The following is a 25,088-nucleotide window of genomic DNA, read 5'->3' as shown; positions in this document are numbered from 1 at the left end:
AAGACTTGAACAACTGTTCAGATTGTCGAAAGCAAACACTACCAAAATGAAAGTCTTTCCCTTGATAAGTATTAAAACCCCAAATATTTCAAGTAAAACACACAAAAAATTGCTTGTTTGTTTTTAAATCTGCTTAGGAAATGCTGTTTCTGGAAGCAAAAGCGCAACCCCAAGGTCACAACCTACCATGACCCTGGACTTCCAGGGACCCCCACCTCTAGTACCAGGAGAGCTCATTTAGCCAGGTAGGTACCATTTAGAACCAGGACAGTTCATTGATGTTTTGGACAAACACTCTGGATCCAAATTAGAACATTCCCCAGTGCAACACAAGCTAACTGGAAAAATTCAAAAAAGCTCTTCTTGAGAAGTCTGGAAGTCACAATATAGGAAACTTTCACTTTACTGTATTTAACATTTCTATATATTTGAACTCAACCAGTAAGACGAATGACCTTTTACTGAGCTCAAAATTGGAAATTAATTATACCTGAATAAGCACATTTATTATCATTTCCCCTGATAAAAGGGAAGTTATACTGTTGTAATTTAAGTCAAACTATGACAATGGCACAATTATCATGTCCTGGCCCTGACCTGACATTTCTAAATGATAACAGAAAAGTAAAAGATAGAGTTCATACCGACAGTATATAATAAATGAGAATGTTAGACCAAAAGTTACGTGAAAAATAATTTGCTGATACTCGACTCATCACTTAGAATATACAGCACCTTGTCATAATTATCCAATTACCTTCACAACATATGGTCCTTTAACTATTAACAATATTGTCTGAAGGAGAAACTTAGACACAGCTGAAGAAAATAATCTCCAGAGAGCATGTGTTGCTGTAACACTGCAAATTACTTAAACAGTATTGCTTGGGCACAATTATTGATCCAGCCAGCTGCTACTTTGGCTGCAACAAAACCACAGCAAAAGCTTTGAGAAAATGGAGATACCTTGGCTCTACCTGAATCTGACTGACCTCTCAGTGGTGCCCCAGCTAGTGCAGAGTTTATTAAAACAGGCAGCACAACTGAATTGCTGGATTTGAATTCTGTCTGAAAAACAAGGAAAACTAGAAACTTCAAAAGCAAACGAGGACTTTTTAGATTATGCAAGTATTAGGCTTCTTAAAGAAAAACATACTGAACGTGACTGAACTTCAAAACTTGTTACGAGTCTCGCTTCCTGGAGTTCCTGAAGTGCCAGTGGCAGAACCTGAAGAGGAATCACTGAGAGTCTCTCTCACACTTTTTCCCCTAATCCTCCCCAAGTGCAGTTTCTGACACATAACACTGGACTACACAAACCACTGGTCTAACCTAGTGTTGCACAGGTTCTTAGAAATTCTCTTTCTAGAAATTTCAGCAGACCAGATGCCACCGTTACAGAAAATGTGTGCCTAGTACCACAGATTTGATTAAAAGAATTTGGTAAACCATCAGTATCTACAAAGTTCTAAAATATATTATTTATGAGATACATAAAACAAACTACATGAAATATTTCTTCATTTAAATAAGAGAAACTGCTTCTCAGCCATGGGGTGAAACGAGAAAGAGAAAGAAGAAGAATGCCAAACTAAAGCATGTCTTCTCTCCCTCCACCTTCAAAAATAATAACAATAATAATAATTCTTAAAAAATTTAGAGCAACCTGCCTTAATAAAGAGCCAAAACACTTGTCTCTGGCTTGTGCTTTTGCATACCTGGCCATTCAGAGCAGTCCAACAGCAATTTACTGAACATTGCCAACCTTGACAAGAGTACTGCTAGAACACAGCTGTGCACAGCCCTTGTACTCACCACAGCTCTCTACTACGGCCCTTGTACTCACCACAGCTCTCTACTACGGCCCTTGTACTCACCACAGCTCTCTACTACAGCCCTTGTACTCACCACAGCTCTCTACTACAGCCCTTGTACTCAACACAGCTCTCTACTACAGCCCTTGTACTCAGCACAGCTCTCTACTACAGCCCTTGTACTCAACACAGCTCTCTACTACAGCCCTTGTACTCAGCACAGCTCTCTGCTACAGCCCTTGTACTCAGTCACCTGCGGTCACAGTTCTCAGCTCTCTGCCAACTTTCTGAAACAGCAGTTCTCAAACTTTTCTGTTCCTCCCCATTTCTGTTACAAGAACACCCAGACTGTGCCTGGGGAAGGTACACTGTTCAGAAAGGTGTTGAAATGCATCAGGGACACACAGCTTAGGAGAGCCCAGGCTGGTCTGGGAAAGTTGTGGGACAGAGGGAAGGCTGGATGAGCAAGAGCTGGATGAGCAGATGGGTGCTGTGGCTCCTGCTGCACCCCTGGCCCTGGCAGACTCTGCTTCCCTGGGATAAGTTCACAGCTATTGGGAAAAGAAAGGGAGAAATGGACCCTGCTGCTGCAATCACTGACATACAGCAAGAGAGACAAGGCTTTCCTTTCAAACATTTAACATACAGAATTACAAAATCTCTTTCTCCATTAAAAGTTTCACGGCAAGATAAATCAAGTTTATTCCCACCAGCTACAAGAGTGTATTTTCAACACATGCAAATAATATGCAGAAATGCCCTATCAATCTAGTACCTGGAAATCAGATAACACCAATGTACCTACAACGTAATGGTGTTCACTTGCATCTCCCCACCTACTTCTGTGCAGGAATTAAGAGAGACTTTTCAAAAGTTTAGAGCTATAGAACACAACATAACCAATATGCACATGCTGTGTGTTCCAAACACATTTATGAAATGTTTAGGTTACGTATTTTAGTAGGTTATTAGCAGTTGGTGTTGGCAGCAAAAAGCTATATTTCTCTAAAAACATAAATCATGTAAACCTAGTCATAAACATTTTTATGAGTAGGTTTTTTATAAAGCACTGTATTGACATGAGCTAGTCAATCCTTTCCTAAGGGGCAGATTAAGTATTAAAGTACATCCAAGGTGTGGCATCATATCAGTTTACCCTTAGTGGCAGTTACACAGTTAGAGCAAATTCTCTATCAGCTTCATCATTTGAAACCAGAAGCTTATGACAATGCTAAATTCTACCAACTGATTCTGAGGGAAGAAAATCCAGTGGACAACTTACAGTCTGAGCTGTGTAACTACATATGAAGTCACTACAGGGAAAAAATTAAAATAACAATTTTCACACTACATAATTATGAAATCCACAAGGTACAAAGGTGGTGCAAGTGTTCTGTCTTGAGCACTGTGCCTCAGAGTGTTTCAAATATCTGTCTGACCTAACTCTGTATTCATCCTTTTTGCATTAGCAATCAATAAAAAAAGAGAGGGGAGAGAAGAAGTATCTGGGTAATAATTTCATCTTGGGCAATCAACACTCATATCCAGCATTAATATTCAGGAAATGCCCCAAGTCTCAATCATTAATGATTAAGTATCACCACACCCTGGAATACTTTACTGCATATCTGTATTGACATCATGAGATCCAAACTTCAAACGTAATTGCTTGCCATTTTAAAGATCTTCTCGGAATTAAGGGACGCTCACTACAGCTCCATACAGAAACTCCACCTCTGTGCCAAGGCAACAGACAACAGAATTAAAAAAGCTGTAGCCTCAACTTCCAACACTTCAGCAACTTGAGGACATACCAGGATATTTTAAATATAAAGAATCACCTTCTCAAAGACTGAATTTAGCATATTTAAAACTTAGACTACAAGGGACTCCCTATACTTAATGAGAAACAATCCTTTATCATTTCACCTCACAGTACCATACATCTGGCTACACGACTTTCCAAAATATTTACAGCTGCACTCCTGAGCTTACACAACCCAGCTCTTGGTGAACACTAAACACATGCAAATGGCTCTAGGGATCCAAAACACCCCTGGACACCCAGTATGGCAGAGGAATCCCACGTTCCAATTCCATGACAGCCGCCTCAGCAGGGAGCTCCAACAGCAGAGGCTGCTGGCAGGTACCTGCAGCCCCTCCTGGCTCCTGCACCAGCTCAGACACAGCCCCCTGAGCAGAGGTGGGTTTGGACCCCTCCTCCCACTGTACTGACACCCCACAACACAGGAGTGGCTGCTGAGTCCTGGAACAGGCAGTTTCTAAAGAGGGATTTAACCCTTTCTCCCTGATGACGCTCTCCTGCCAAACCCCTTCACATGAACCAGCTACACAGGGTCCTGCAAGGTGCCTTCCACCAAATCTTAATCCACTAGATTCCAGAGAATTCAGGAGTTCAGTGACATTCAGATGTAATTCCACTGCAATCACCTCTATAACACCTTCAAATGAAACTTCTCAAAAAAGCTATCCTTGAAGTAGAGATTTTGATGTTTAAATGTTTGCCACCTTCTGGAGTATCATTAAAGACATTGACAAAAACCCCTGAAATAAGTCATGTATTTACTCTCACTTCGCAAAAAAAAAAGGACATTTATTTTGTGACTAAGATGTTCTCCCCAAAGTAACTGTGTGTCCTGTTTTGTTGAAACAAAAGCTGGACAAAAAGAGAAAAGCAAAAAGCAGTGAGTACTATCAAATTAGAGGACACAGCTGCTTGAAAACCTAAAGTTTAAGGCACTGCAGCCATACTGAATATCACTGCATATACAACTACTATACAAAGGGTTAATGTACCATATGTAGCCGTTAATTGTCTAGATAACTATAGTTAGAGTTCAATAAATTGGTAGAAGGATTATAGTGCAGTTTTATTACTACCTCCAACACTTTTACTGATGTGCTTATTACTTTTTTTATAGCATATTGCTCTTGAGCAACCAGTTTATAATATTTACCCTTTTAAAACTAGGTATACAGAGAATACATATATATATAAAAGGGCAACTAAGTTTACATGGTAACACTGGTGCAGCAACTAACACCTCACATATATATACATATATATATATACATATATAGTAATTACACACACCTTGCACAGACAAACCTACTTACAAGCCTAGAGGCAAGAGGCAGCTGCCAAAATCCATGTATTTTATGCATGACAAAAAAAAGCATGAAGTAGGACTGGTCTTTTTCTCTTAGAAGACAAGGATAAAAATACCACCACTACAAACAGTTTTTGAATACACATCACACACACAGAGACTATTTTTCTATCTCTAAATTACTTCTATTAGCTGCAGTATGTCAAAAGAAATTTTAGCCCAACACAAATAAACCTTAGAAGCTGAACGTGGTAAAAATACTACATAACACTGGGATGCTTTTTCATTATGTTTTAACCATTTCCAAGTGTAGTTCTTTTGTCTGCCTTCCTTAATTCAATTTATCCTTAAACCTAGAATGATCTAGGTATTGTTTCTAGTCCTCACATTAAAAGCAACAAGTAACCTACCCACCAGCTGACTCAAATCCACTGCATTGAAGAATAATTCACCACTCCTCACACACAAAGCAAAAAACAACTCAGGCATTCACTCCTTTGGGTCTGTGATGCAGCTGAACATACAGACTGCAATTTAAAACGTGTATGTTCTCTGAGTAACAGCTCCAAGTATCACTACCTTTAAAACACCTCACCCTCCTGGGGAGGCAGGAGGGCAGGAAGTCGCCTTGCAAGGATAAGCTGTGAATTTGCACACTGAGCCTTCATTTTTTGTGTTTATCTGCATCACACGGAAAATGCCATCTATATTCTCCTGCCTAGTTCTGTGTCCAAACAGAAGGCTCTTGCCCAAAGCACCTCTGTGGACATGCAGTGTGTACACACAGGCTGAGCACAAAGCACCAAAGCACCCTGCACGTAACAGCCTCGCTGGGTCTGGAGTGTGTCTGACACGTGTGTCTGCTTTCCATGGACACCGAGGGTGCAATTCAGAGCACATCCTACTCTGGGTAGAAGTTGACATATCTCCATTTCTCACAATTCGCAGCACATCCATTTTTTACTACTCTCACCCAGAAGTGGAACAAGCATGTTCTTAAAACCACCCTCTTCAGGAAAAAAATGAGTGTGAAGGGAAAGGTTAAACTGGGACCAAAACTCCTCCAAATCAGAACTCGTGGGATAGCTTAAATCTCTGATAACTCTTAATGGTGCTCAACTTGGTAATTCCAGGTAGGCTGTGACCAAGGGAAAGTGAGTGTTTACAGTGTCAGAACCTGCTTTAAAACAAAATGCATTAAAATTGATTACTGCTTTTTAGGAATTAGTTACAGAACTGTAAAACTACCTTTCCATATCAGTGGCAATGGTGCCCTAGACTAAAATGAAGGCAATCTTAATTCACATACTTTCTAACTTGAGTGTGTCCACAATAATGTTGCTTCAGTCAGTCTACAAGTAATGTAGAATTTTCTTTTTGAACAGAAGCTATCACAGAAATTTAACAATCTAAAACCAGAATAATTTTCCCAACTCAGCTTTCATTTGCATCATTATATCCTTTTCTGTGGTAGTTTGTTGCTCAGATCACATTTCCCACAGGAGACAGAATATAAAAAGAAGCTCTATCCATTGCTTTAGAAGCATTACAGCATTATCAAGTAATAAAGGACCTACACGCAAACTATCAAACTCCTAATTTGGAAGGCCTTCCAGGTGATAAATATTTTAATAAAACTCAACACACTGCAGGTGCATCTGCATGAAATGAATAGATAGTGCTGGCTATGGATCAGCAAACACACAAAGAAAAACCTTCCAAAACCCTCCAGTTAATCTGCCATTCATCCAGAAACACAGGGAGTCAATACAGGTCAGAGAAAGAAATACATATACTAAACTAACTCCTGCACTCTTGGGACTGAATCCTGCCCTCTCCTCTGAAGTATAAACATAATTGTGCTTCACTCACTGAAAGGAAAAAAATAGTCTTTATTAAATAATCTTACGGTTGCTTGATTAGTGCTCGGAAAATAAAAAGCGTTACTTAAGTGCTGAGTATTATTGGCTTTTTCAGAACATTGGCTCCAAACTCCCCACTCCCCATTTCCTTCTCTCATAACTCCATTCATGTCATCAGAAGGCATCTTATTTTCAGCAACAACTACTCACTTTTTTTTTTTTTTTTAAATGCTGCTGGATGTGCAGAACTACTGTTGAGGTTGCTTGGCAACTAGTGAGACATATCGGAAAGAGATAAGGTCCAGAATGAATGGAATTGAAGAGAACTATATTTGGTTTCATTAAGAGATACTAATGCACTCAAAACTATACCAATTTGAATTATCCACACTAAGGTGAAATTTTGCTATTTCTTTTCCAAGTACAGACATCCATAATCACAGAGTAGCACTAAATCCAGCCAGAACCTCCTCAGGCACATACATGTCTGCCTCCACAGAACAGACTTCAGAGTCAGAGCTTTCACCTGGGTTAGCAGTTGGGTACAGCAAGGAACAGTCAGGTAACACAAATATTTAGTAAATAATTTTAAGACTCTTAGGCCAGAGAGTATAGCTGAATACTTCAGTCTGCCTTTCAGAGCACCATAAGCCACCGTGCTTGTCCATATACTTCAGTATCAAGATGAAATGTCAAATAAAACAATTATTCCTGAAGGTAACAATTTGAAACTGGATGAGATTGAGCATCCAAGATTCCTGCAATGGCAGAGAACTGCTTACAAGAAGTCTGTCCTAATAACTGGTGGTCAAGAAAGCCTTGTGCAGCAGAAGATGGAAACATGCCTAGCAGTTCCTAGTGAGAGTTTCTTTCTTATCTCAAGCTCTTCAACCAACTTCATCTATATCATGTGAGTAAGAATCAACCAGTCTGGCACAAAAGAGGATCTTCTAAGATCACCTCAGACCCTGCCCAATCTTTGATGCTTCAGAAGGAAGTGAAAACAGTGACAGAACACAAGTAGCAAATTATATGAAGGGAAAAAGCCAAAACTGAAAGTCAACCCCCACGTTCCCCCCTCTCCGTGATGCCTGCAGGCAGACACAGGACTGAAAGGTTTCAAGGCTTCACATACCAACATAGAATTGCACAGACCATAATAATCTTCAGGGCACTAAGAGCAGGAATAGAAGCCCACAGCTGCACTGGCCGTGGGTAATTCCAACACATGCACAGGCTTTGTGCTTCTCAAGGCCACGGTGGCCACCCCGAGCATCAGGAAAGTTGAATCTTCGGAAGGTGGATTGAAATGTATTTTTAAAAAACCCCATATCTTCCCCAGACTGCTTAAATGAGGCTCCCTCATCCCCAAGAAATTATTTCAATTCAAATATCTCTAATGCTAAGAAGTCAATCTCACACTTGCCTTCATTTTTAGGCACCTTTCTTACACACACCACCTCTACGTGGCCATGAAATCATGTCTGGGCACCCCACTTCTGAACCCTGGGCAACTCCCATGACATTCCTTTTAAGTTCTTCCCAGTAATTCCACATCCTTCATGAAGTGGAGACACCAGCATGGAATATACTATTTTAATAACACTCTTATCAGTGTTGGAAGTCCCCTTTATTACTTATGTTTCACTTTCCCTTTTTCTAGGCATCCAAGGCTGCATTTGCCTTTTTGCCACAAAAAAATCCCAAACCAGACCAGGGTACTTAACTAATTAGCTTTCAAGTCCTTTCCCAATTTTACAGATACAATCTACATTCTGATTCCTGTGGGGCTGCCTCACACTACAACAAATTTCTGAAGTACAACTTAAACACGTTTATCAGATCACTCCAAAAAAATAACCTGACCCTCCCAGCAATAACTACACTGCCAGTTTGAAGAGAGGGGTTTCAGGTGGGACTGGGCCAGCAATCCAAGGAATGATTTTGTATCTGTAACCACTGGATCCCTGGAGGCTTTCCAGAGGGGTCCCACTCCTTGCCTCTGTGAAGCCCTGCACCAAGAGATCTATCAGAAAGGAAGCTTCTACATTCCTGTAACACAGGCACTGTTATGTCACACAAGACAGTATTTAAAATCAAAATATACTGTGACATTACATCAAATACCAAAACTGATTTTACCAATCAGATCTCTAATATTTCCAAAAAGCACAGGTTCCTTCAGTGAGATCTCACTACATGTGAAGCTAAGCTGAACTTTAAGGATCTTCTTCCTATAGACTCTCGTTGCAAGAAACCAGACTAAGGAATAATAATAAATCAAAATGCTCATATTTGATGTCAAGTATCTGGGCAATCTCTAACCTCAAGTAATAAAATTTCCCCCCCTTTTCTAAGAATTATAAATAAATTAACATTGGTGTTTTCCATAGTTTCTCACAGAAAATCCTTTGAGATTCTTGTCCATTATTCATTGAAAATATCCATGATCCTGATATTTGCCCTTCTAACAGATACTAAGCCTCCTTTTCTCTTTGCAGTATTATATAGGACAGAAACAAACTTTCTTTGGTAAGGAATAAAACATAAAGAAAGTTTCTGCTTTCTCTACATAACGATGTATAATTTCACCGTTTGCATTTGGTAAAAAAAAAAAAAAATCTATGTCCAAACAATGCTATTAAAAATTAAGTGAAAAAAAATTACTGTTTTTATATTGCATGAAATTATCAGAATGGAATCTATTAATTTCAATTAAGAAAACAGAGGTCTTGGCTGATTCCAGTTAGTCCCAGAGAAAAGTATATTTTAAAAATCTACTCATCACAAATAAACCTGCGAGGAAAACAGCCAGACAGTGCTGCCTACATGACTCCAAAGTGTTTTTTCCGACTCTCTATGATTGCACAAAATGTGCAGAAATGTTTTACTAAACTCAGTCTTTTTTACTTATATCTTGTCCCTTATTTTCCAGTGGTGTAAAAAAGACAGTGAGGTAACAATGCTATGAAGTTCTTCGATGATAAACATAAGGAAAGTAAACATAGGATTGCATAAGATGCAATTACATAAAGTGAAGACTGTCCAATTAAGTGAAAGCAAAACACAGAGACAGCACGGAGCATCCCAAGTTCCTAAGAGTTTGGGGAAATTTAAAGCCAGTGACACAGTTCCAACTCAAAAAACTAACAGGCAAAATAGTTACATTTCAGATTTTTAGGTGTTCTATGTGTAAGTTATGGAACATGTTTTTATCCACAATGTTCAGCATAAGCAGAATGTGTTTTCAGGAGTAACTATTTTGAAACGACCTTAATCATTCTGACATACCAAAAGTAAAAGGTTGCATCAAATTTCCAGCCATCTATTTTAGTGTGCTTCAAACCCCAGCACTGAAAATCCAGTAACTTCCCATACCAGAGAAATTTAACAACTAAAAACCCTCAACAACCCCATAAAGCAAATCACCCAGAAAGTTGTGTAACGTGCTTGCTGCAAAATACATTGAAACAAAGTACTAGAAAACTTAAATTTTTTACTGACCCTGAGCTCTGCAACTGTTTTGTTAAATATCTGAAAGTGTAGAAAGTGCAGCACAGAAGAACCAAAAGCAGCTCTGCCTGAGCTGCACATGGACTTGGGGCTTGTGGAGCAGATCAGGTCTGAGTGTTTCCAGCTTTCCTGAGAATCCTGAGTACTAAACAGAGCCTTTCTCCTTCCAGTTTTCTCTCTCATTTAAAGAAAAAAATAATTTTCCTCAGCTTTGCATTGCACTTATAGGGTTTTTTTAATGAATAATGCAGTGCTGTCATTACAGTCTCATTTCAGAAATCCAAAAGAACTAATGATATTCAATAAGATCTTTTCAGCAAATGTTCTTATGATTACTATCTTTTGGTCTGTAAAAAGTTATTACAGCTGTAAGTTTTCATATTTTTCTCAAATGGTCTTAACCAGCAACACAAAATACGTGAAGCTATGCCAATCACTGTTATGCAATTAAATTAAAATTCATGAAACCAACTAGTTTAATTTTTCCACAGTAATGCCACATTAAACCAAATTCAGGTAGAATATTTATTTTGAGTTAAAACAGGCATTACACGTAGTTTTCTGAAGTTACCGTGCTAAGTGTCCCACTACATATTTTTATCTGTAAAATAAAAATAAAAATAAATCAAGCGAGATACGAGCAAGGCATCCTTTGTTATTACAGAGTAAAGGAAGAAATTTACTTCAGGCATCCATTGCCTTGCAACACTTTTTAATTAATATGAGCATTAATATTATATTACACAGATAACTGTACTGTCAAAACAGAATAAAAATGTTTTAACTTGAAGGAAACAAAAACCTATGTATGCACACAGACCTAGAGACAAGAAGAGAGTACTGAAATCACAGTGATTAAGGAGGCAGAGGTAAATTCCCTAGAAAGCTGGGAAGGTGCTGTTCAAGGCTAAATGTAAGGTCTCCTGGGACTACACCAAACCTCAGAAGGAAATCCTGCACACCTCTGCCTGCTCCATTAGCTCACCCACCACTCCTGGGAGGCCACAAGGGTGCAGCTGGGAGGGATAATTATTTTTCTGGTGCCTTAAATAAAAAGAGAAGCGAACACAATGACTTATTAAATGGCCCTGTGGAGAATACAGTCGGCAACAGGTACCTCAGAGAGAAGGTCACAGGCTTTTCTGCACTCTTGTAACAGCGAACACCTTAAAACAAAACATCTCATTAAGATATTCCACCACTACATTTCTCAAAAAGTGGGTAATTTTGCCTCTTAGCTGTCAAAAACACACCTCGATGTATTGCTGCTTCTGAGTAAGCAAGCTCAGCAGTAAACAAGTAATTTTAATTAACTGCATTTTTACATTGGAGTACAGTTGTAGAAATAACCATTAAAAATGCAGCTCGTTTGCACTGTATCCTAAATACTTGCATTTACTATTAACTCAAGGTTCAACTGTCCAAGTAAAATGCAGGGTATATTATTTTTGACATTAAAAAAAACCCCATCAGTGGAATTTCCTTCATTTCAACTCGAGAGCTTTGAATGACCAGGATCAAGCCGAACGATTTCTGCACCTCAGCCCTTCCTCAGAGATGGGACCTGGGCAACCCTAATATACAAACACATGATATATCTAAAAATAAAGAGAGAGAGATTTGCCTGCTGGATTATACTTCAAAGCATCAGCTCTGCCTGTCTCAATCTAGGAGATGCTCAGGAAGGATGCTCAGAAACTGAAACAAGAGAAGTGTTTTCACTCCCCTAAAAAAAGCCTCAGAACCCCAAAACCTGCTCCCCCAGCCCAGGAGAACAACACAGGAGCTCAGCAACCTAAGAAACAGGAACAGGAGACCACACTCATATCAAGATTGCTCAAAGGAGCAGAGAAAGGCACAGATATTTATTAATAATCCATTTTATCTTATAAAAATACGAGGTTTTAACAAAATGAAATTGAAAACGTGGAATGACTGACACCAGGTAAAATGTCATGATGTAAGAGGAATCTTCAGGAATTGCAATGATGTGAAGGTATAGTTTTAACATCAAAAAGGTAAATTCCATGAGCTTAAGATGATAAGCAGCATTCTGCTCATGTATAAAGTAATTCAAAAGTCCATCTGGATAAATTAGTAAAAACATTTTTAACTGGGAAAAATCAGAGGACTGCCCTGTTTGCCCCTCCAAAATATATGGGAAATAAGAAATATAGGAAGTTACTACAGAGGAAAATTCTTCACATAGTGCTGATTCTGTAACACTGGTTAGAGAAAAGGTAACCACTCTGAACATTTAATTATTGAGAAGACTTGGTGAAAACCTGAAAAAACACACTGTATTTTTTTCAGAAAGGACACTGAAGTGTAGAATATAGATATATATTTAATATTCTCCATAGAGAGCTATATTTTTAAGTATCTGAAGTTTTTTTGCAGTATTTAATACATTTTGTTATTTATTAAATAAGTTAAATAGAATATGATACATTGGCTTATACTAGTAGATGTTTGCTTAAGATAAAAAAATGGAGAAAAACACACCACTTCCACTTTAACTCATGAACGTGCAGAGTAAAAGTTTCTGGAAAATGTTTATGCAAGTTATATATAACTTTCATCAACTTGAAAGAAATGGGAGCTGAGAAAAAATATTTTAAAAAATATTAGGAGTGAATTGAGGAAGAGCAAGACTTTTATTAGCTCTTTTCTGTGTCTCACTCTATCTCAGATACTGTTGTCCAACCAAAACTGAAGGAGGGTTGGGTTTTTTTGTTGCAGAAATTAATTTCCAGAAATGAAAATCAGAGACTGAGTAGAAGAGAGACCAAAATTAGTGCTCCAAGGAGGGAAAGCAGGAAGAGTTCACACAGATTTCACCAGCTGACTTTGTCCAGGTAGCAGGAAAAGCAGAAAAAGGAAGATAAAGGGCAGGACAATGCAGGAATATTCAGGAGTCAGTGTTGCAGGGAACATCAGGGCCATAGACTAGAACAAGGACTGGAGGAAACAGCAGGTCCTGGAAGGCTGCAGGTCCCGCAGAGGAGCTGTAGATGCTGCAGGGGACTGGGAGGGACTTGCAGAAAAGATCTTGTGAGACAGAACAAGGCACAGAAACCAGACTCCATCAGCTCAGCTACCCACTAAACAGTTTATTTTCTGGTTTGGGAAAGTAAGAGGAAATGTGGAAATTTTGGAAAACGGCATTCATTTTCATTTGTTTGATTTTACCAAAACTAATGGGTAAAATCCCACATCTACCATCAAAAGTCAAAATCCTCCCAGACCCATTCACAATGTTTTCCACACAGTTAAGTCTTAAGCTCTCTTCTGTCTCTCTCCTTTGCTTCTCAGATTACATCACTCATGCTTATTCTGCTATTCATAGTTATTGCTCTCCAAGCTCTCTACAACTGTAACTATAAAGCTTCCTACGAGGTTGATAGCTGCATACTTAAAAAGCTTTTGTGAAATTTAAACCTCAAAACAAATAAAACTACTGCCATATTTTTGGCCAGTCCCTTTACATGCCAAGTCATGTCTGCAACATATGCAAATTTAGCTGAAGGGATGAGTTTACTACTGGGTTTTTTGTTGGTGGCTTTTTTTTTTTTCTCCCCTAAATCAGAAAACTGAAATATTTAACTGAAACACAAATGTCAAGTTGCAAGGCCAGGAGCAGTAATTCAGAGGACAGAGAGCTCTCAACAAGTAACAACATAAAACTTGAAGTTGAAATACTGCTTTTCTAGGAGAATTCAACATTTCCCAACCAGTAAATGCATGTTTTGCTACGAGCAACATGAAATTATCAAAATTAAGAAATTTTTATGTTCAATTCCCCCTTCCCTTCTTTTACCTAAGTAACAGCTTCTTGCAAAAGCAAACACACAAAACAGGCATTTGAAAATAAAGCATAATGTAAAAGTGGAAGTCAAAGCTTTCTTTCAATCCTGTGCTGTCATCCCTCCACTGATGGTTAGTCTGAGCCTACCACGAGCATCTAAAACCAAATAAAACCAACCAGCTTTTTAAACTTTAAGATTCCTTCATACATTGTTTTTCTGTAATACCTTCAGGAACCTAAATAACACCATTTTTCACCCTGAAAAAAAATTCACTTCACTTGCATGTGGAAATATTTCAATGGCTTGACTTCAGAGAGCCTCTGAGCAAGGTAAAGGAGTTGCTCTATAGACTATTAGAATATTCAACACCACGGTATGCTAACAGTCTTTGCCAAATAAGGCCCAGTGTAGGCATTATAAACATCAGAATTTTCTGAAAACTCACCTTAAAATATTTTAAAAAAAAAATCACACCTGAGTAGGAGATCTAAATACAAACCATTTGCACATGATCCCAATGGACAATGTCTTATCTTTTAGGGCAAGACCCCACAACGAACTTGAAAAAAACCCCAAAACTTGAAAGTTTTTTTCCTTTATTTTTTTAATGTTAACAAAACATTAAGGTTGCTTCACTGAGCTCAGATTTACTCTTTCACGGAACAGAATCTTCCCTTTGTAGAAATAAAAGTATTTCAAAAAAAAAGATAATTTCAAGCACATAAACACTACATTAAACATCCTAACAATTAAGGGATTTCTTTCTTGCTTAGGTGGTTTAACATCACCAGATATTACCTCCCATTTTTTCCAGGTTGATGGAAGTTTTATTTAACATGCATAAACATTTTGCATAAGCTTTTACAAGCTGTATGAAGCAGTCAATTCTTATTCATAGTATTTATTTGCTGTTGGCATATTTTTATCTTTTGACAAAACTCAATTACACAACTATGTCAGTTCTTAGGACAAGACCTAAAATTGACTGAAATAAAAATCCTGCTCCCCTCTTCACCCACACCTTCTCTTTATGCTCTGTGGCACAAATTTTGATCAAAACCTGTAACCAGTTGTTCAGCTGGAATGGAAGTTTTCATAGTCCTGAACAGACATGTACACACAAATTTTCCAGCACAGTGTCACCTCATCTGTGCCCCGGAACAGGAGCTGAGAAAAAAAAATGCTCTCTGCCTCAAATGTGCAGAAACCTCCATTAGACACTGTGATGCAAAGAAAGAAAGAAGTGGGGGGAGGGAAATCACACCCCCCAAACCTCCCCCCACTCCAATTTTCAATGTTAGTCAAACATCAGGAAAAAATTACTTTTGTTGCCAGTCAAGTAAAACACAATAAGGTCTGTTTGTTTCTTGGCAAGGAACTGATGGGACCATTCTAGAAATAGGGGATTGGTCCACAAATGTAAAGAAACTGTAAAAATGGAGCCGTAACGCTTGTGTACATGAACTAATGTGAGCCATTAGGAGGGAATTCATTATTTTAGAAGACTTAGTTATAAATATTATACTTTTTCCTCACTCATAACATTATCTTCCCTTCCATAAAATCACATGCATAGAAAGACCAAAGAGAGACAAAACCCTATATTAGACAACAGAAGAGTAAAGTTACCAAGCCCGAAGTCTTTTCAGTCACGAGAGAGACTAACACTGCCCAAGTGTCCATATAATATCATTTACTGGTTTGTGTGAAATAATGATGGTAGTTCAATATGTACGAGGAAAAGATTAGAAACCATCAATGACTACTTTTCCTTCCTCACAAACTACTAAATCTAGGTGAGAAAAGAGAAAATGTTCGAAGCCTGTAAGAGAGTGACTTGGCTTTATAACTTTCCCACCAAGAGAAAGTAATTTTTAAAAGCACAAGAGAAATACAAATATACTTATCATCTAAGTCCTGAAAATAAAGCTATTCATCTCTGCTTCTGCCTTCATCAATCATGCCTTCAGATTTGATAAATATACAAACTCCTATTCAACATTTCAACATACTTGTTTAAGAAAGTGTCAACATTATACAATGTTGTTTAGGAAACTGAGGCTGAGAAGCATTACCTGAAATCCCCTATAACCTCGAGACTTCCTGAATTCTAAATATTATCCAAACTTACTAATCACAAAGGCACATTCCCCGTATTTGTCAATCTTTGTAGTGGATTTCGTAAGTCACATTTCAACCATTTATTTCTATTTAAGTACTTCTGCTTGTCCCAGTTTTTCCCATGACACTTCAGAATTGTCTATCGGCTGTGCCAATTCCCGCTTTCTAAAGTCGTGCATGACAATGACCCTCTCCTTAGAGTCTGTCAGCCAAAGCCACAGTAATCACTGAGGGGAAAGATGACTTAAAAAAATTGAAAGTAAGTGAAAGGCCATCGTAGAAGCAGAGAAGCCCTTCCTCGAGATACCAACTCTTTTCTGTGTTTTTTCCTCTTCAGCCTGAGCAACACATTTAATTCTTCCAACTATATTCCTTACTATTCCTGTCCTCCCTTTCCCGTTTTCAGTCCTTTCCTGTTCATAAAGATTGCCATCTCAACAGCCAAAAAGAGAGGGGTTTAGCTCCACTTTATCCGTGGACACTCACAAAACACTGTATGCAATTGCAGAGACCTAATCCTCTGGAACAGCCTCATGAAAAGACAGCTGAAGTGTAGAGGAGGGAGGAAAGGAAAGGAAGGGAAGTCACAGGCTTCCTGCTATTAAAAGCCAAATTTAAACCCTTTCTACATGAGAAGGGCCTCTGTTGTTGGCTGTCGTGCAAAGAGTAGAAAATTTGGTTGATACGGTGTCGTCATTATGCTTAAAAGGCAGCTCTTCGACGTTAAAGATGAGGAACACTGGAAGAATAGTGGGGAAGCCACACTCCCATTGTTTCTGGAATTGCTGTAGGAAGAGGTCGGAGGACAGCACGGCCACCTGAAGCCACTCTGCAGGAGCTGGAAGGGGGCTAAGCCCTTCCAAAACACTCCATCCAGAGGAGCCTGTGCTGCAGAGCGTGCCTTGCCCCTCCAATATTCCTACTCTGCTTCCCACACACCACCTTCACAACAGGGACAGAAAAAAAAAGAAATACATTTCTGTCTCTAACTCAACTACAGATCATGAAAGGAACACAGAAAAAAATTGAACAGTCTTTGCTGTAGTTAACTTGCCTAGAACTTTAACCACCTTCACATTCAATTTAGCTTTAACTATTCAGCACATTAATTACCTGGAACACTTGATTCCATACAGTTCCTCAAATAATTAATTAGCTAAAGGGATTGAGGATTGGAGTCCCAGAGGAAATTCTTCTAGTTTTGTAGACTACATAGATTTCACCTTGTTAAAGCTACAACAATTCACCTAAATGCACACAACAACTGTCCCTTCAACTATTTAGGGGCAGAATCCTAAAATCAAAATAAATAAAATCCCCTCACACCCACTGAAGTAGGCCAGTATTTTTAGCACTGGGTATCCTGCCTAGTCACCTGAAAGAAGTAACACTTCTTTTGAGTAACACTAAATAAAAATCTTCTGATTCCTCTGTTAGTAGCACACTAGACATTTTTCCCAACAGGTCTCCTCTTTCTGCCACTGACAACAATTGCCACGGGACAACCAAACCAAAGGCAAACAAGTTTTAGACAGGATTTTAAAACTGGATTTCTCCCAGCACACCAATAAGCTTCTCCAACAGGAATAATTCAAAACTACAGTTATGTCCATTACACCAACATTAAAAAAAGTCTCCTCATCTCCAGCACAGCACAGTTTTCACCAGCACTCTGCTGTTATTCATGGCATCAGCTGCGGTGTTGTACGCAAACATATTTATGCTCCAGAAAGACTGATCAGGACATCAAGAGAAGTAATGCTTTACTTTTCCTACCCTTCCAAAAAAACTCCATGCTATCTCTCTCATTAACTGAATCCCACATCATTTTTCCACAAGGTAAGCAGGATAAAAAGGGAATGAATCCAGCAAAACGGGTAACAGTGAAAGCAGGCCAACATAGGGAGCCGTCAGTTACTTGGAAGAAAATACAAGTTACTTAAGGACATGTGTGTAACTTGCAAGAATTTCAAAAGACTGGAAAACAGCCTTCTCTCCCCTGTAAAGTGCATGCTATGATCTTCTGATTGTTTTTGGCAATAGAAACCTAAAATGATGCATTATAACTTATTTCTTGTACATCTTAGAACACTGGAAAAGAGCCTTTTCCCCCCTGTAAAGTGTATGTTATGATCTACTGATTGCTTTTGGCAATAGAAACCTAAAATGATGTATCATAACTTAATTCTGGTACATTTTAAATACACCACTTCTCTATTTGATTTTTTATGCACCTCGGCATTCCAATACGTAGGACCCACAAATGGACAAGCACAAAGGACTCACTTGCAAGAGTGAGTCACTTTGCAAGACCAAATGCCTTGGGTGGGTGGACAATCCATGATTCCTGAGCTGGAGGGACCTTCCTTGCAATTGCTGCGTGGCTCCCGCACCGGGATCCGCTCTGTGATTGGCAGCAGGGCTGTGCTGGCACAGGGCTGCTCCGTAATCCAAATCCCTCGCTATGAGAAGGCAGAAGCCAGCAGAGCCTCCTGAGGCCAAATTTGCCATGTTGCCCTGGATTCCAGCTGCACACTCAGCTCTGCCCAAACCCACCACGCACGGCGAGACACTCGAGGAATGCACCAGTGCTGCGAATCCCAGCGTGTCCCAGCCCCTCTCCAGCTCTTCAGGCTTTGTCTGAGGGTCTCTAGGCTTCCAGATTCACAGAAATTTGGGCTTGCAGCTTGCAGGGTTCAGAAGGTTATCTACCCACGTAACACACCATTCATTACCCAGCATCATTATCTCTTTAAGACCATCCGTGTGCTTCGAGAACTTAGAACGGTGTTGCTTAAAGGGACTGATGTTTTCAAATGCACCAGGGATCCTCCACTTGCACTTTCATTTACTTTTTACTATGTACCCAGTGTTGAGAGCTGCTACATCCAAGTCAACTCATGCAAATCTTTTAAGTCACACAGGTCTTTTAAGAGGTCTTTAATAATAAGAGCAGCCAAAATGACAGAGATAACTCAGCAGTAACAGGATGCAGGACTAGGCACTTACGGAAAAGTTATTTGGGAAAAAGGAAATATTCCCTATAAAGAGGAGCTTAAAACATGTAGCACAGAATGTAATATATTATGAATCAGTCTGAACTTTCATTCAAAAGACCATGTACCTTATCCTGAACCAGCATTTGGTGATTAGGAAGAAGTACTGTCCAGGCTCCTCGGCTAAACTTTTAGCTCAGACATTCTTACTCAATAATTAACTACTGGAAGACTAGTGAAGACTTTATCTTCCCAAAAAGGCAGGATTAACAAAATAGATGATACCACTAAAAGCTGGAGGATGACAATACAAAACTGCTATGCTTGACAACAAGCAAGCCAAAACTAAAAATATAATCTATAAACAAAAAATTAAAAAATTAATATTAAACACAGAGAATAAGCTTTGAAATTTCAACACCTTCATTCAATTAGAATTAATCTAGCAGGTTTTGGGATACACACATAGATGCTTGCAGGCATAAACTAATATGCAGAAGAATCTCTTCTTACTGTCTAGCAAGGTTAGACAAAAAGTTAGCAAACACAAATCCTTCTCAGATGAAAAAAACTGATAATCCATTTTTCCTATCTTAATGCCATTCTTCTCCTCACAACTATCAAATAACTGAAGAGATACTAAGTGCAAAAAATAAAAGCTTTTAGAAACATAATTTAACATAAACATCTGGACAAGGAAATACAACAGAATCCCCAAAATTCATAGTACGGTTTCATTTTGTGAGGAGACCGAAACTAAAGCCTTACTCATTCTAAATAAAGAAAATTGCACTTATTTTGTACACTGACACAAGACATGTTTTCAGCAATATGAATCAATGTGCTATAGCTGAGGTAAATCAGTGTCAGCCATGTTGTGAAAGAAACTGCAGTTAACAAACACACAAAACTTAAGCTATGCCTTTGATATAAGTAATTTTATACTGCTGGATCTCGCTAATGATTGGTGCTTGACTTCTTCAACTGAATGCCTACTAATCTAATTTAAAAATGCACATCCAAATTCTAGAGACAGTGAAACAGCAGCAAGAAGAAAACACACCAAGCTATAAAGCAGCAGCACTGACTCTGTGCAGTGCACAGGCAGAAGGTACGTTGTGAAGTGAAAAAGCAAATGCACTTACTCAGCATTAAATCCATTCACGTGCAAGATCCTCATCTGTTTGACTATTGTGCTTTTACCGGATTCACCAGCACCTAGAAAATGAAAGTAAATCAATTTCAGAAGGAAGCATGAGCGATCAAGGGACACACTAAAATTTTTTTCTTCAGGGTAAAATCGAGAAAGTTGGTTTTCTCAGTGCAAGAGTGAAAAGTGAAAGAAATAACTGCCACTGGAAACTTCAGTTGTAGCTAAAAATAAATGCCCAGCTCAAGTCATGTGTCAGATCTGAATCTTGGATCATTTCACTGTCCATTTTTCCAGTGTCAACGTTAAAAGCAGACTGCAGTATTTGGAAAGAAAAAGGACAACTTCAACATTTTATAGAGAAGAAAACAGGGTACGTCACAACCCTTGTCACTACTATCCGACAGAGGGAAAGACTGACTGAAGTCCCTATTAAACCAAAGCATTTTTGTTAGATCCTTAAAGTATTTTAAGTTTGGCTGTGGTTTATCATCACCCAGTCGAAGACCGTAACTTAAATCACAAGAAGTAAAATACGTGGATACTCACATCTGAAAAAGGAAGGCATCCCTTTAAGCCTCCACCCACAGTGCTACAAAAACCTCCTTCTCCTACTTGTGTCTTGTAAGCAACCTCCCACCCTCTCTACATGTTCCAAAATCAACCCTATAGCACAACGAGACGCAAAGACCACCTTCTGTGGCTGCCTGCTCCAAAGACCCCCCCCCCTGCAGCTCTCCCCTGCTTCCCCCATGTACCTGCAGTACAGAAACCCCCACTCCACTTTACTCCAGTTTCCACAAGTGGATGGATGCTATTTCTGCTGAGCTGCTCGGATGCCAGTGCACAGGGCAGCCCATCTGCCTATAGTACCCGTTTTTCCAGGCACGCTGAACAACTCCAACAGCAGCATTTAACTCAGCTGCTCCACGCTGCCAGATCGGCAGCTTTCTATATAAAGCAAACACATTTTTTGCAAGAGTAGTAGCACAACCTAGCAAAAATTTAGAAAGATTTCCCCTTAGCATCTCCTGGCTACTCCTTTACTCCTCTCATTAGCCTGTGTCTCAACAACAGGAACCGTACATCTGTGGCAGAACGGGCAGGGAGGTACAGTTTGTATTTATAGGATGTCAGGCCTCTGCTAGCACACACTGACAGCACAAGCCTCCATTTTGAGCCTCATGTTCAAAACCATATTTTAGCAGTTATATTTCAAAGTTCATTTTCTGACAAACACGTTTCCCCCTCTGCTTTCTCCCTCCCTTTCCTTCTCCCCCGTGAATTCCCAACAGTCCTGTTCTGCTCTCCATAAAACCTGCTTGCATGTTTTGCCACTTTAATACCAGAGCCTTACTCCTTTTTCCTCTCCTTGCTCACTGATGTTTTCTAAGCATTTAGAGAGTTTTTATCTACAACTCTTTATGCAAGTGCCACTTCTCCCCTAAACTACTATTCTATAACATACACCTTCTGTCTCTTCAGACAGATTGCAGCAGGCAATAAACACAGGTGGCAAAACTGATCAAGAATTAGTATCTTGGGTTAAGATAGAGAGACTGGGTTCTCTTCACAACTAAGAATTATCCAGGAACAGCAGTATTTCCTATAGTCATATTTCCATTTAAAAAATAATTAACAACTAAATTTTAGCTGTAACTCTAAATCACATATTTATAAGTACTGGGAGCCAAAATCTTTACTTCACTTAGGCCAAGAACAGGGCTGGATAGTTGTTGCATTTGCTATAAACACATACAGTTTGGTATTGACACACCTGGGTTCTCTGGATCAGATACAACACCAGGGAAACCAAAACGAAGTATTACATCTACATAAGTCTATTTCTATATTTGGCTGCTCGTTAAGGCCATATTCTTACCAACAATTACACACACATTTAACTTCACCACCAAGGAGAGTTCCATTAATTTCAGTGAGACTGCTCGTGGCAGCGGGACAAGCACGTGTACGGCGGTGGGGCCTACAAGGAGCAGCATAAACCCGCTAGAATATTCAGCAGCTCTTCTTTGTTGCTACTTGAATATGATTTGAAAAGATTAAGAATACTTTCAAAGCGCTTGGCTTTCTATTTCATGTGCCTTATAAAGGAAACATAACATAATAATAGGGACGGGAACTGTTATATTTATTTTTTTACGAGTCAGTCTGTGTTACAGACTATCCACAATTCGTGACAGAAACTGTAACAGCTGAACTACCACTTTAAAACATACACACACAGATGACCTTACTGCCATCACTAAACACACACAAATTTTTATTTAGAAGTATCTAAATTATTTTTCAGCCACCAAAACCGAAAATAAATAAATAAAAAAAAATCCAAACAAAAAAAATCCCTACAAACAAAAAAAAACAGGAAGAAAATCCAGGTAAGCCCATCATATTTCTGTTTGCTGAAATTTTGTCTCTATACAAAAGCAACCCATCTGATGACAAATGGTTTCTACATATCTACGTAACGTTCAGCCTGAAATCTGGAAGTCCAAGACATTCCCTGAGAGCTGAAGTCCAAATTATCCTGTTAAAAGACTTCTGCTGGAGCCCTGGCAGGCTCCTCAGTGCTGCAGGTGCTGCTGTAGCCCCAGTCTCTCTCCATTTATGTTAAGTCTCTTTCTTCAAATTTGAAAGATGTTACTGGTGAAAGTACACTCCCAAATTCACAGCCTTCAAAAAAAAAAAAAAATTTTTTTTTTCCCCCTTCAACGAAGGTTTTTTCTCCCCAGAACTGAGTCAGCTCGGCGAGGCCTACCCTGTGCTCCACGCTACAGCCCTGCAGAACGTGCACAGGCGGTCCCTCGGCGTGACCAAAACAACCCACGGCTCGTAACTGCATCCGAGCTTAAAACACTACTCCAAAATACGCTGAAATAACGAGCCCGACAAAACATTTCCTTGCTCCCCCTTATAGCGAATTTTGGATCTTTCCTTTCCTCGGGAAGCCACAACCTGCGTTTCTAAATATATCTCGCGGAAAAAAAAACACGGGCAGGTAACGCAGAGGAGCGGCTGGAATCGCACCTGGAGCCGGGCTGTGCCGGCGCTCCAAGCGCGGTACCTCAATTCCTGGTGCGACAGCGCGGGGGGACGAGCCCTGCGGGGCCGGGGCTGTGCCCGCCCGGCCCTGCGCCGCTGCCCGGCCCCAGCGCGGCCGCGCTTCCCTCCGGGACAGACATCCTCCCTCCGTTTCCCCCAAACGATTCCCCGACTTCCTCCCTTCCTCTTCCTCCTCCTCTCCCCGGCCTGGCCGCACGTCCCTCGGCACCCCGAGCCGCGGCGAAAAGGGGAGCGGTGTCCGGCCCTGCCGCGCTCCGCTCGCCCGCGGCCGCTGTCACTGCCCTGCCCTGTTTATCTCCCGGGCTCCCCGCGGGCCCCTCGCCGCGGCATCCCCGGCCCCCTGCCCGCGCCCGCCCGAGGCCCCGCTGCCCACCCCGCCGGGGCCGCCGCTCCCGTACCTGCCCCGGCCCCTCCCGCGGCGCCCCGGGTGGTGCCCGAGCCCTCCCCGCCGCTCCCCGGGCGCCCCCGGCCCCGCCGCCCCGGGCGCTGTAGCGGATCCCCGGCGGCCCCGGGTGGGCCCCACCTCTGCCCCGGCCTCCCCGTGCCCGGGCTGGGGCCGGCGCCCCGGCGGGGAGGGCACGGCCCCCGGCCCCGCTGCCCGCGGCCCCTTACCCAGCAGCAGGAGCCGGTGCGTGGCCCTATAGACCTGCTTGTCCTTCTGCAGCTGCTTCTCGATCTTCTTGTTGGCCTCCCGCTGCGCCTTCTCCTCGTTGCGCTGATCCTCCGTCTTGCTGTTCCCTAAACAGCCCATCTTGGGGAGGGGAAGGCAGGGACGCGGGGCGAGGGGACGGGAGGCGGCCGGGGCTGCCGGGGGGAGGGAGGGAGGGAGGGAGGCACTCCCGGGCTCCCTTCTTCTTCCTCCTCCTCCTCCTCCTCCTCCCCCCCTACTCGCTGCTGTGGCGGCCGCTGCCCAGAGCCAGAGACATGGAGAGCGCCGAGCCCGGAGCCAGCCGAGGGGGGGCCGATAGCGATGACTTTGCTGCCGCTCCGCCGGGCCTCCTCCCCGGCAGCTGCAGCTGCCTCTCCTCCCCCGCCCCCCGCCGATCCCCTCGGCGCACCTTTCCCGGGGGGTGCGGAGCGATCCGCGGGGATCTCCGCGCCCCGGCCGGGCCGCCGGCTCCTCTAGAGGCAGCACAAATGCCCCCCCCCGCGCCGCACGCACAGGAACAAATCCAGCTTCAGTGCCACCCCCAAAAAAATAATAATCCTCTTTAGATCCAAAGGCACGGGCTCCAGGCGCGGAAACCTCCCCAAATCCTCGGCGGGGAGGATCGGGAAACGTCTCTTCCTCGCCTCTCCCCCCGCGCCGTGGGGGTCACGCAGCCCCGGTCCCTTCCCTCGCCGGCCGCCGCAGCTCCTCGCCCTCCGGCCGCGGGTCCTTCCTCCCGCACCGGGGCGGGGGGGTCCAATCCAACCTCCCCCCCCTTTTTTTTTTTTTTCTCCTTTTTTTTTTTTTTCCTCTCTTCCTTGCTGCTGCTCTTTTTCACATGCGGTTTCCAGGCGGCTGAATCCTCTCGGCGACAAAAAAAAAAAAAAAGAAAAAAAAAAAAAAAAGAGGGGAGGATGGATTGGACCCCCCCGCCCCGGTGCGGGAGGAAGGACCCGCGGCCG

The 25,088-nt window shown here is 41.3% G+C and overlaps 1 protein-coding gene across 1 annotated transcript in view; it reads right to left on the bottom strand.

The window, feature by feature from the left end:
• The window catches only part of GNAS (GNAS complex locus), a 140,545-nt gene that overhangs the window by 65,469 nt on the left and 49,988 nt on the right, over window positions 1-25,088 (bottom strand). The window contains exon 2 of the mRNA XM_027645789.1: window positions 20,392-20,464. Within this exon, the coding sequence (XP_027501590.1) occupies window positions 20,392-20,464 (73 nt within the window). The remainder of the gene's footprint in view (window positions 1-20,391; window positions 20,465-25,088) is intronic.

Source organism: Corapipo altera, unplaced genomic scaffold (genome assembly GCF_003945725.1).
Source record: "Corapipo altera isolate COAL_440 unplaced genomic scaffold, ASM394572v1 64, whole genome shotgun sequence".
Taxonomy (NCBI): domain Eukaryota; kingdom Metazoa; phylum Chordata; class Aves; order Passeriformes; family Pipridae; genus Corapipo; species Corapipo altera.
This window is presented reverse-complemented; position numbering and strand designations above follow the sequence as displayed.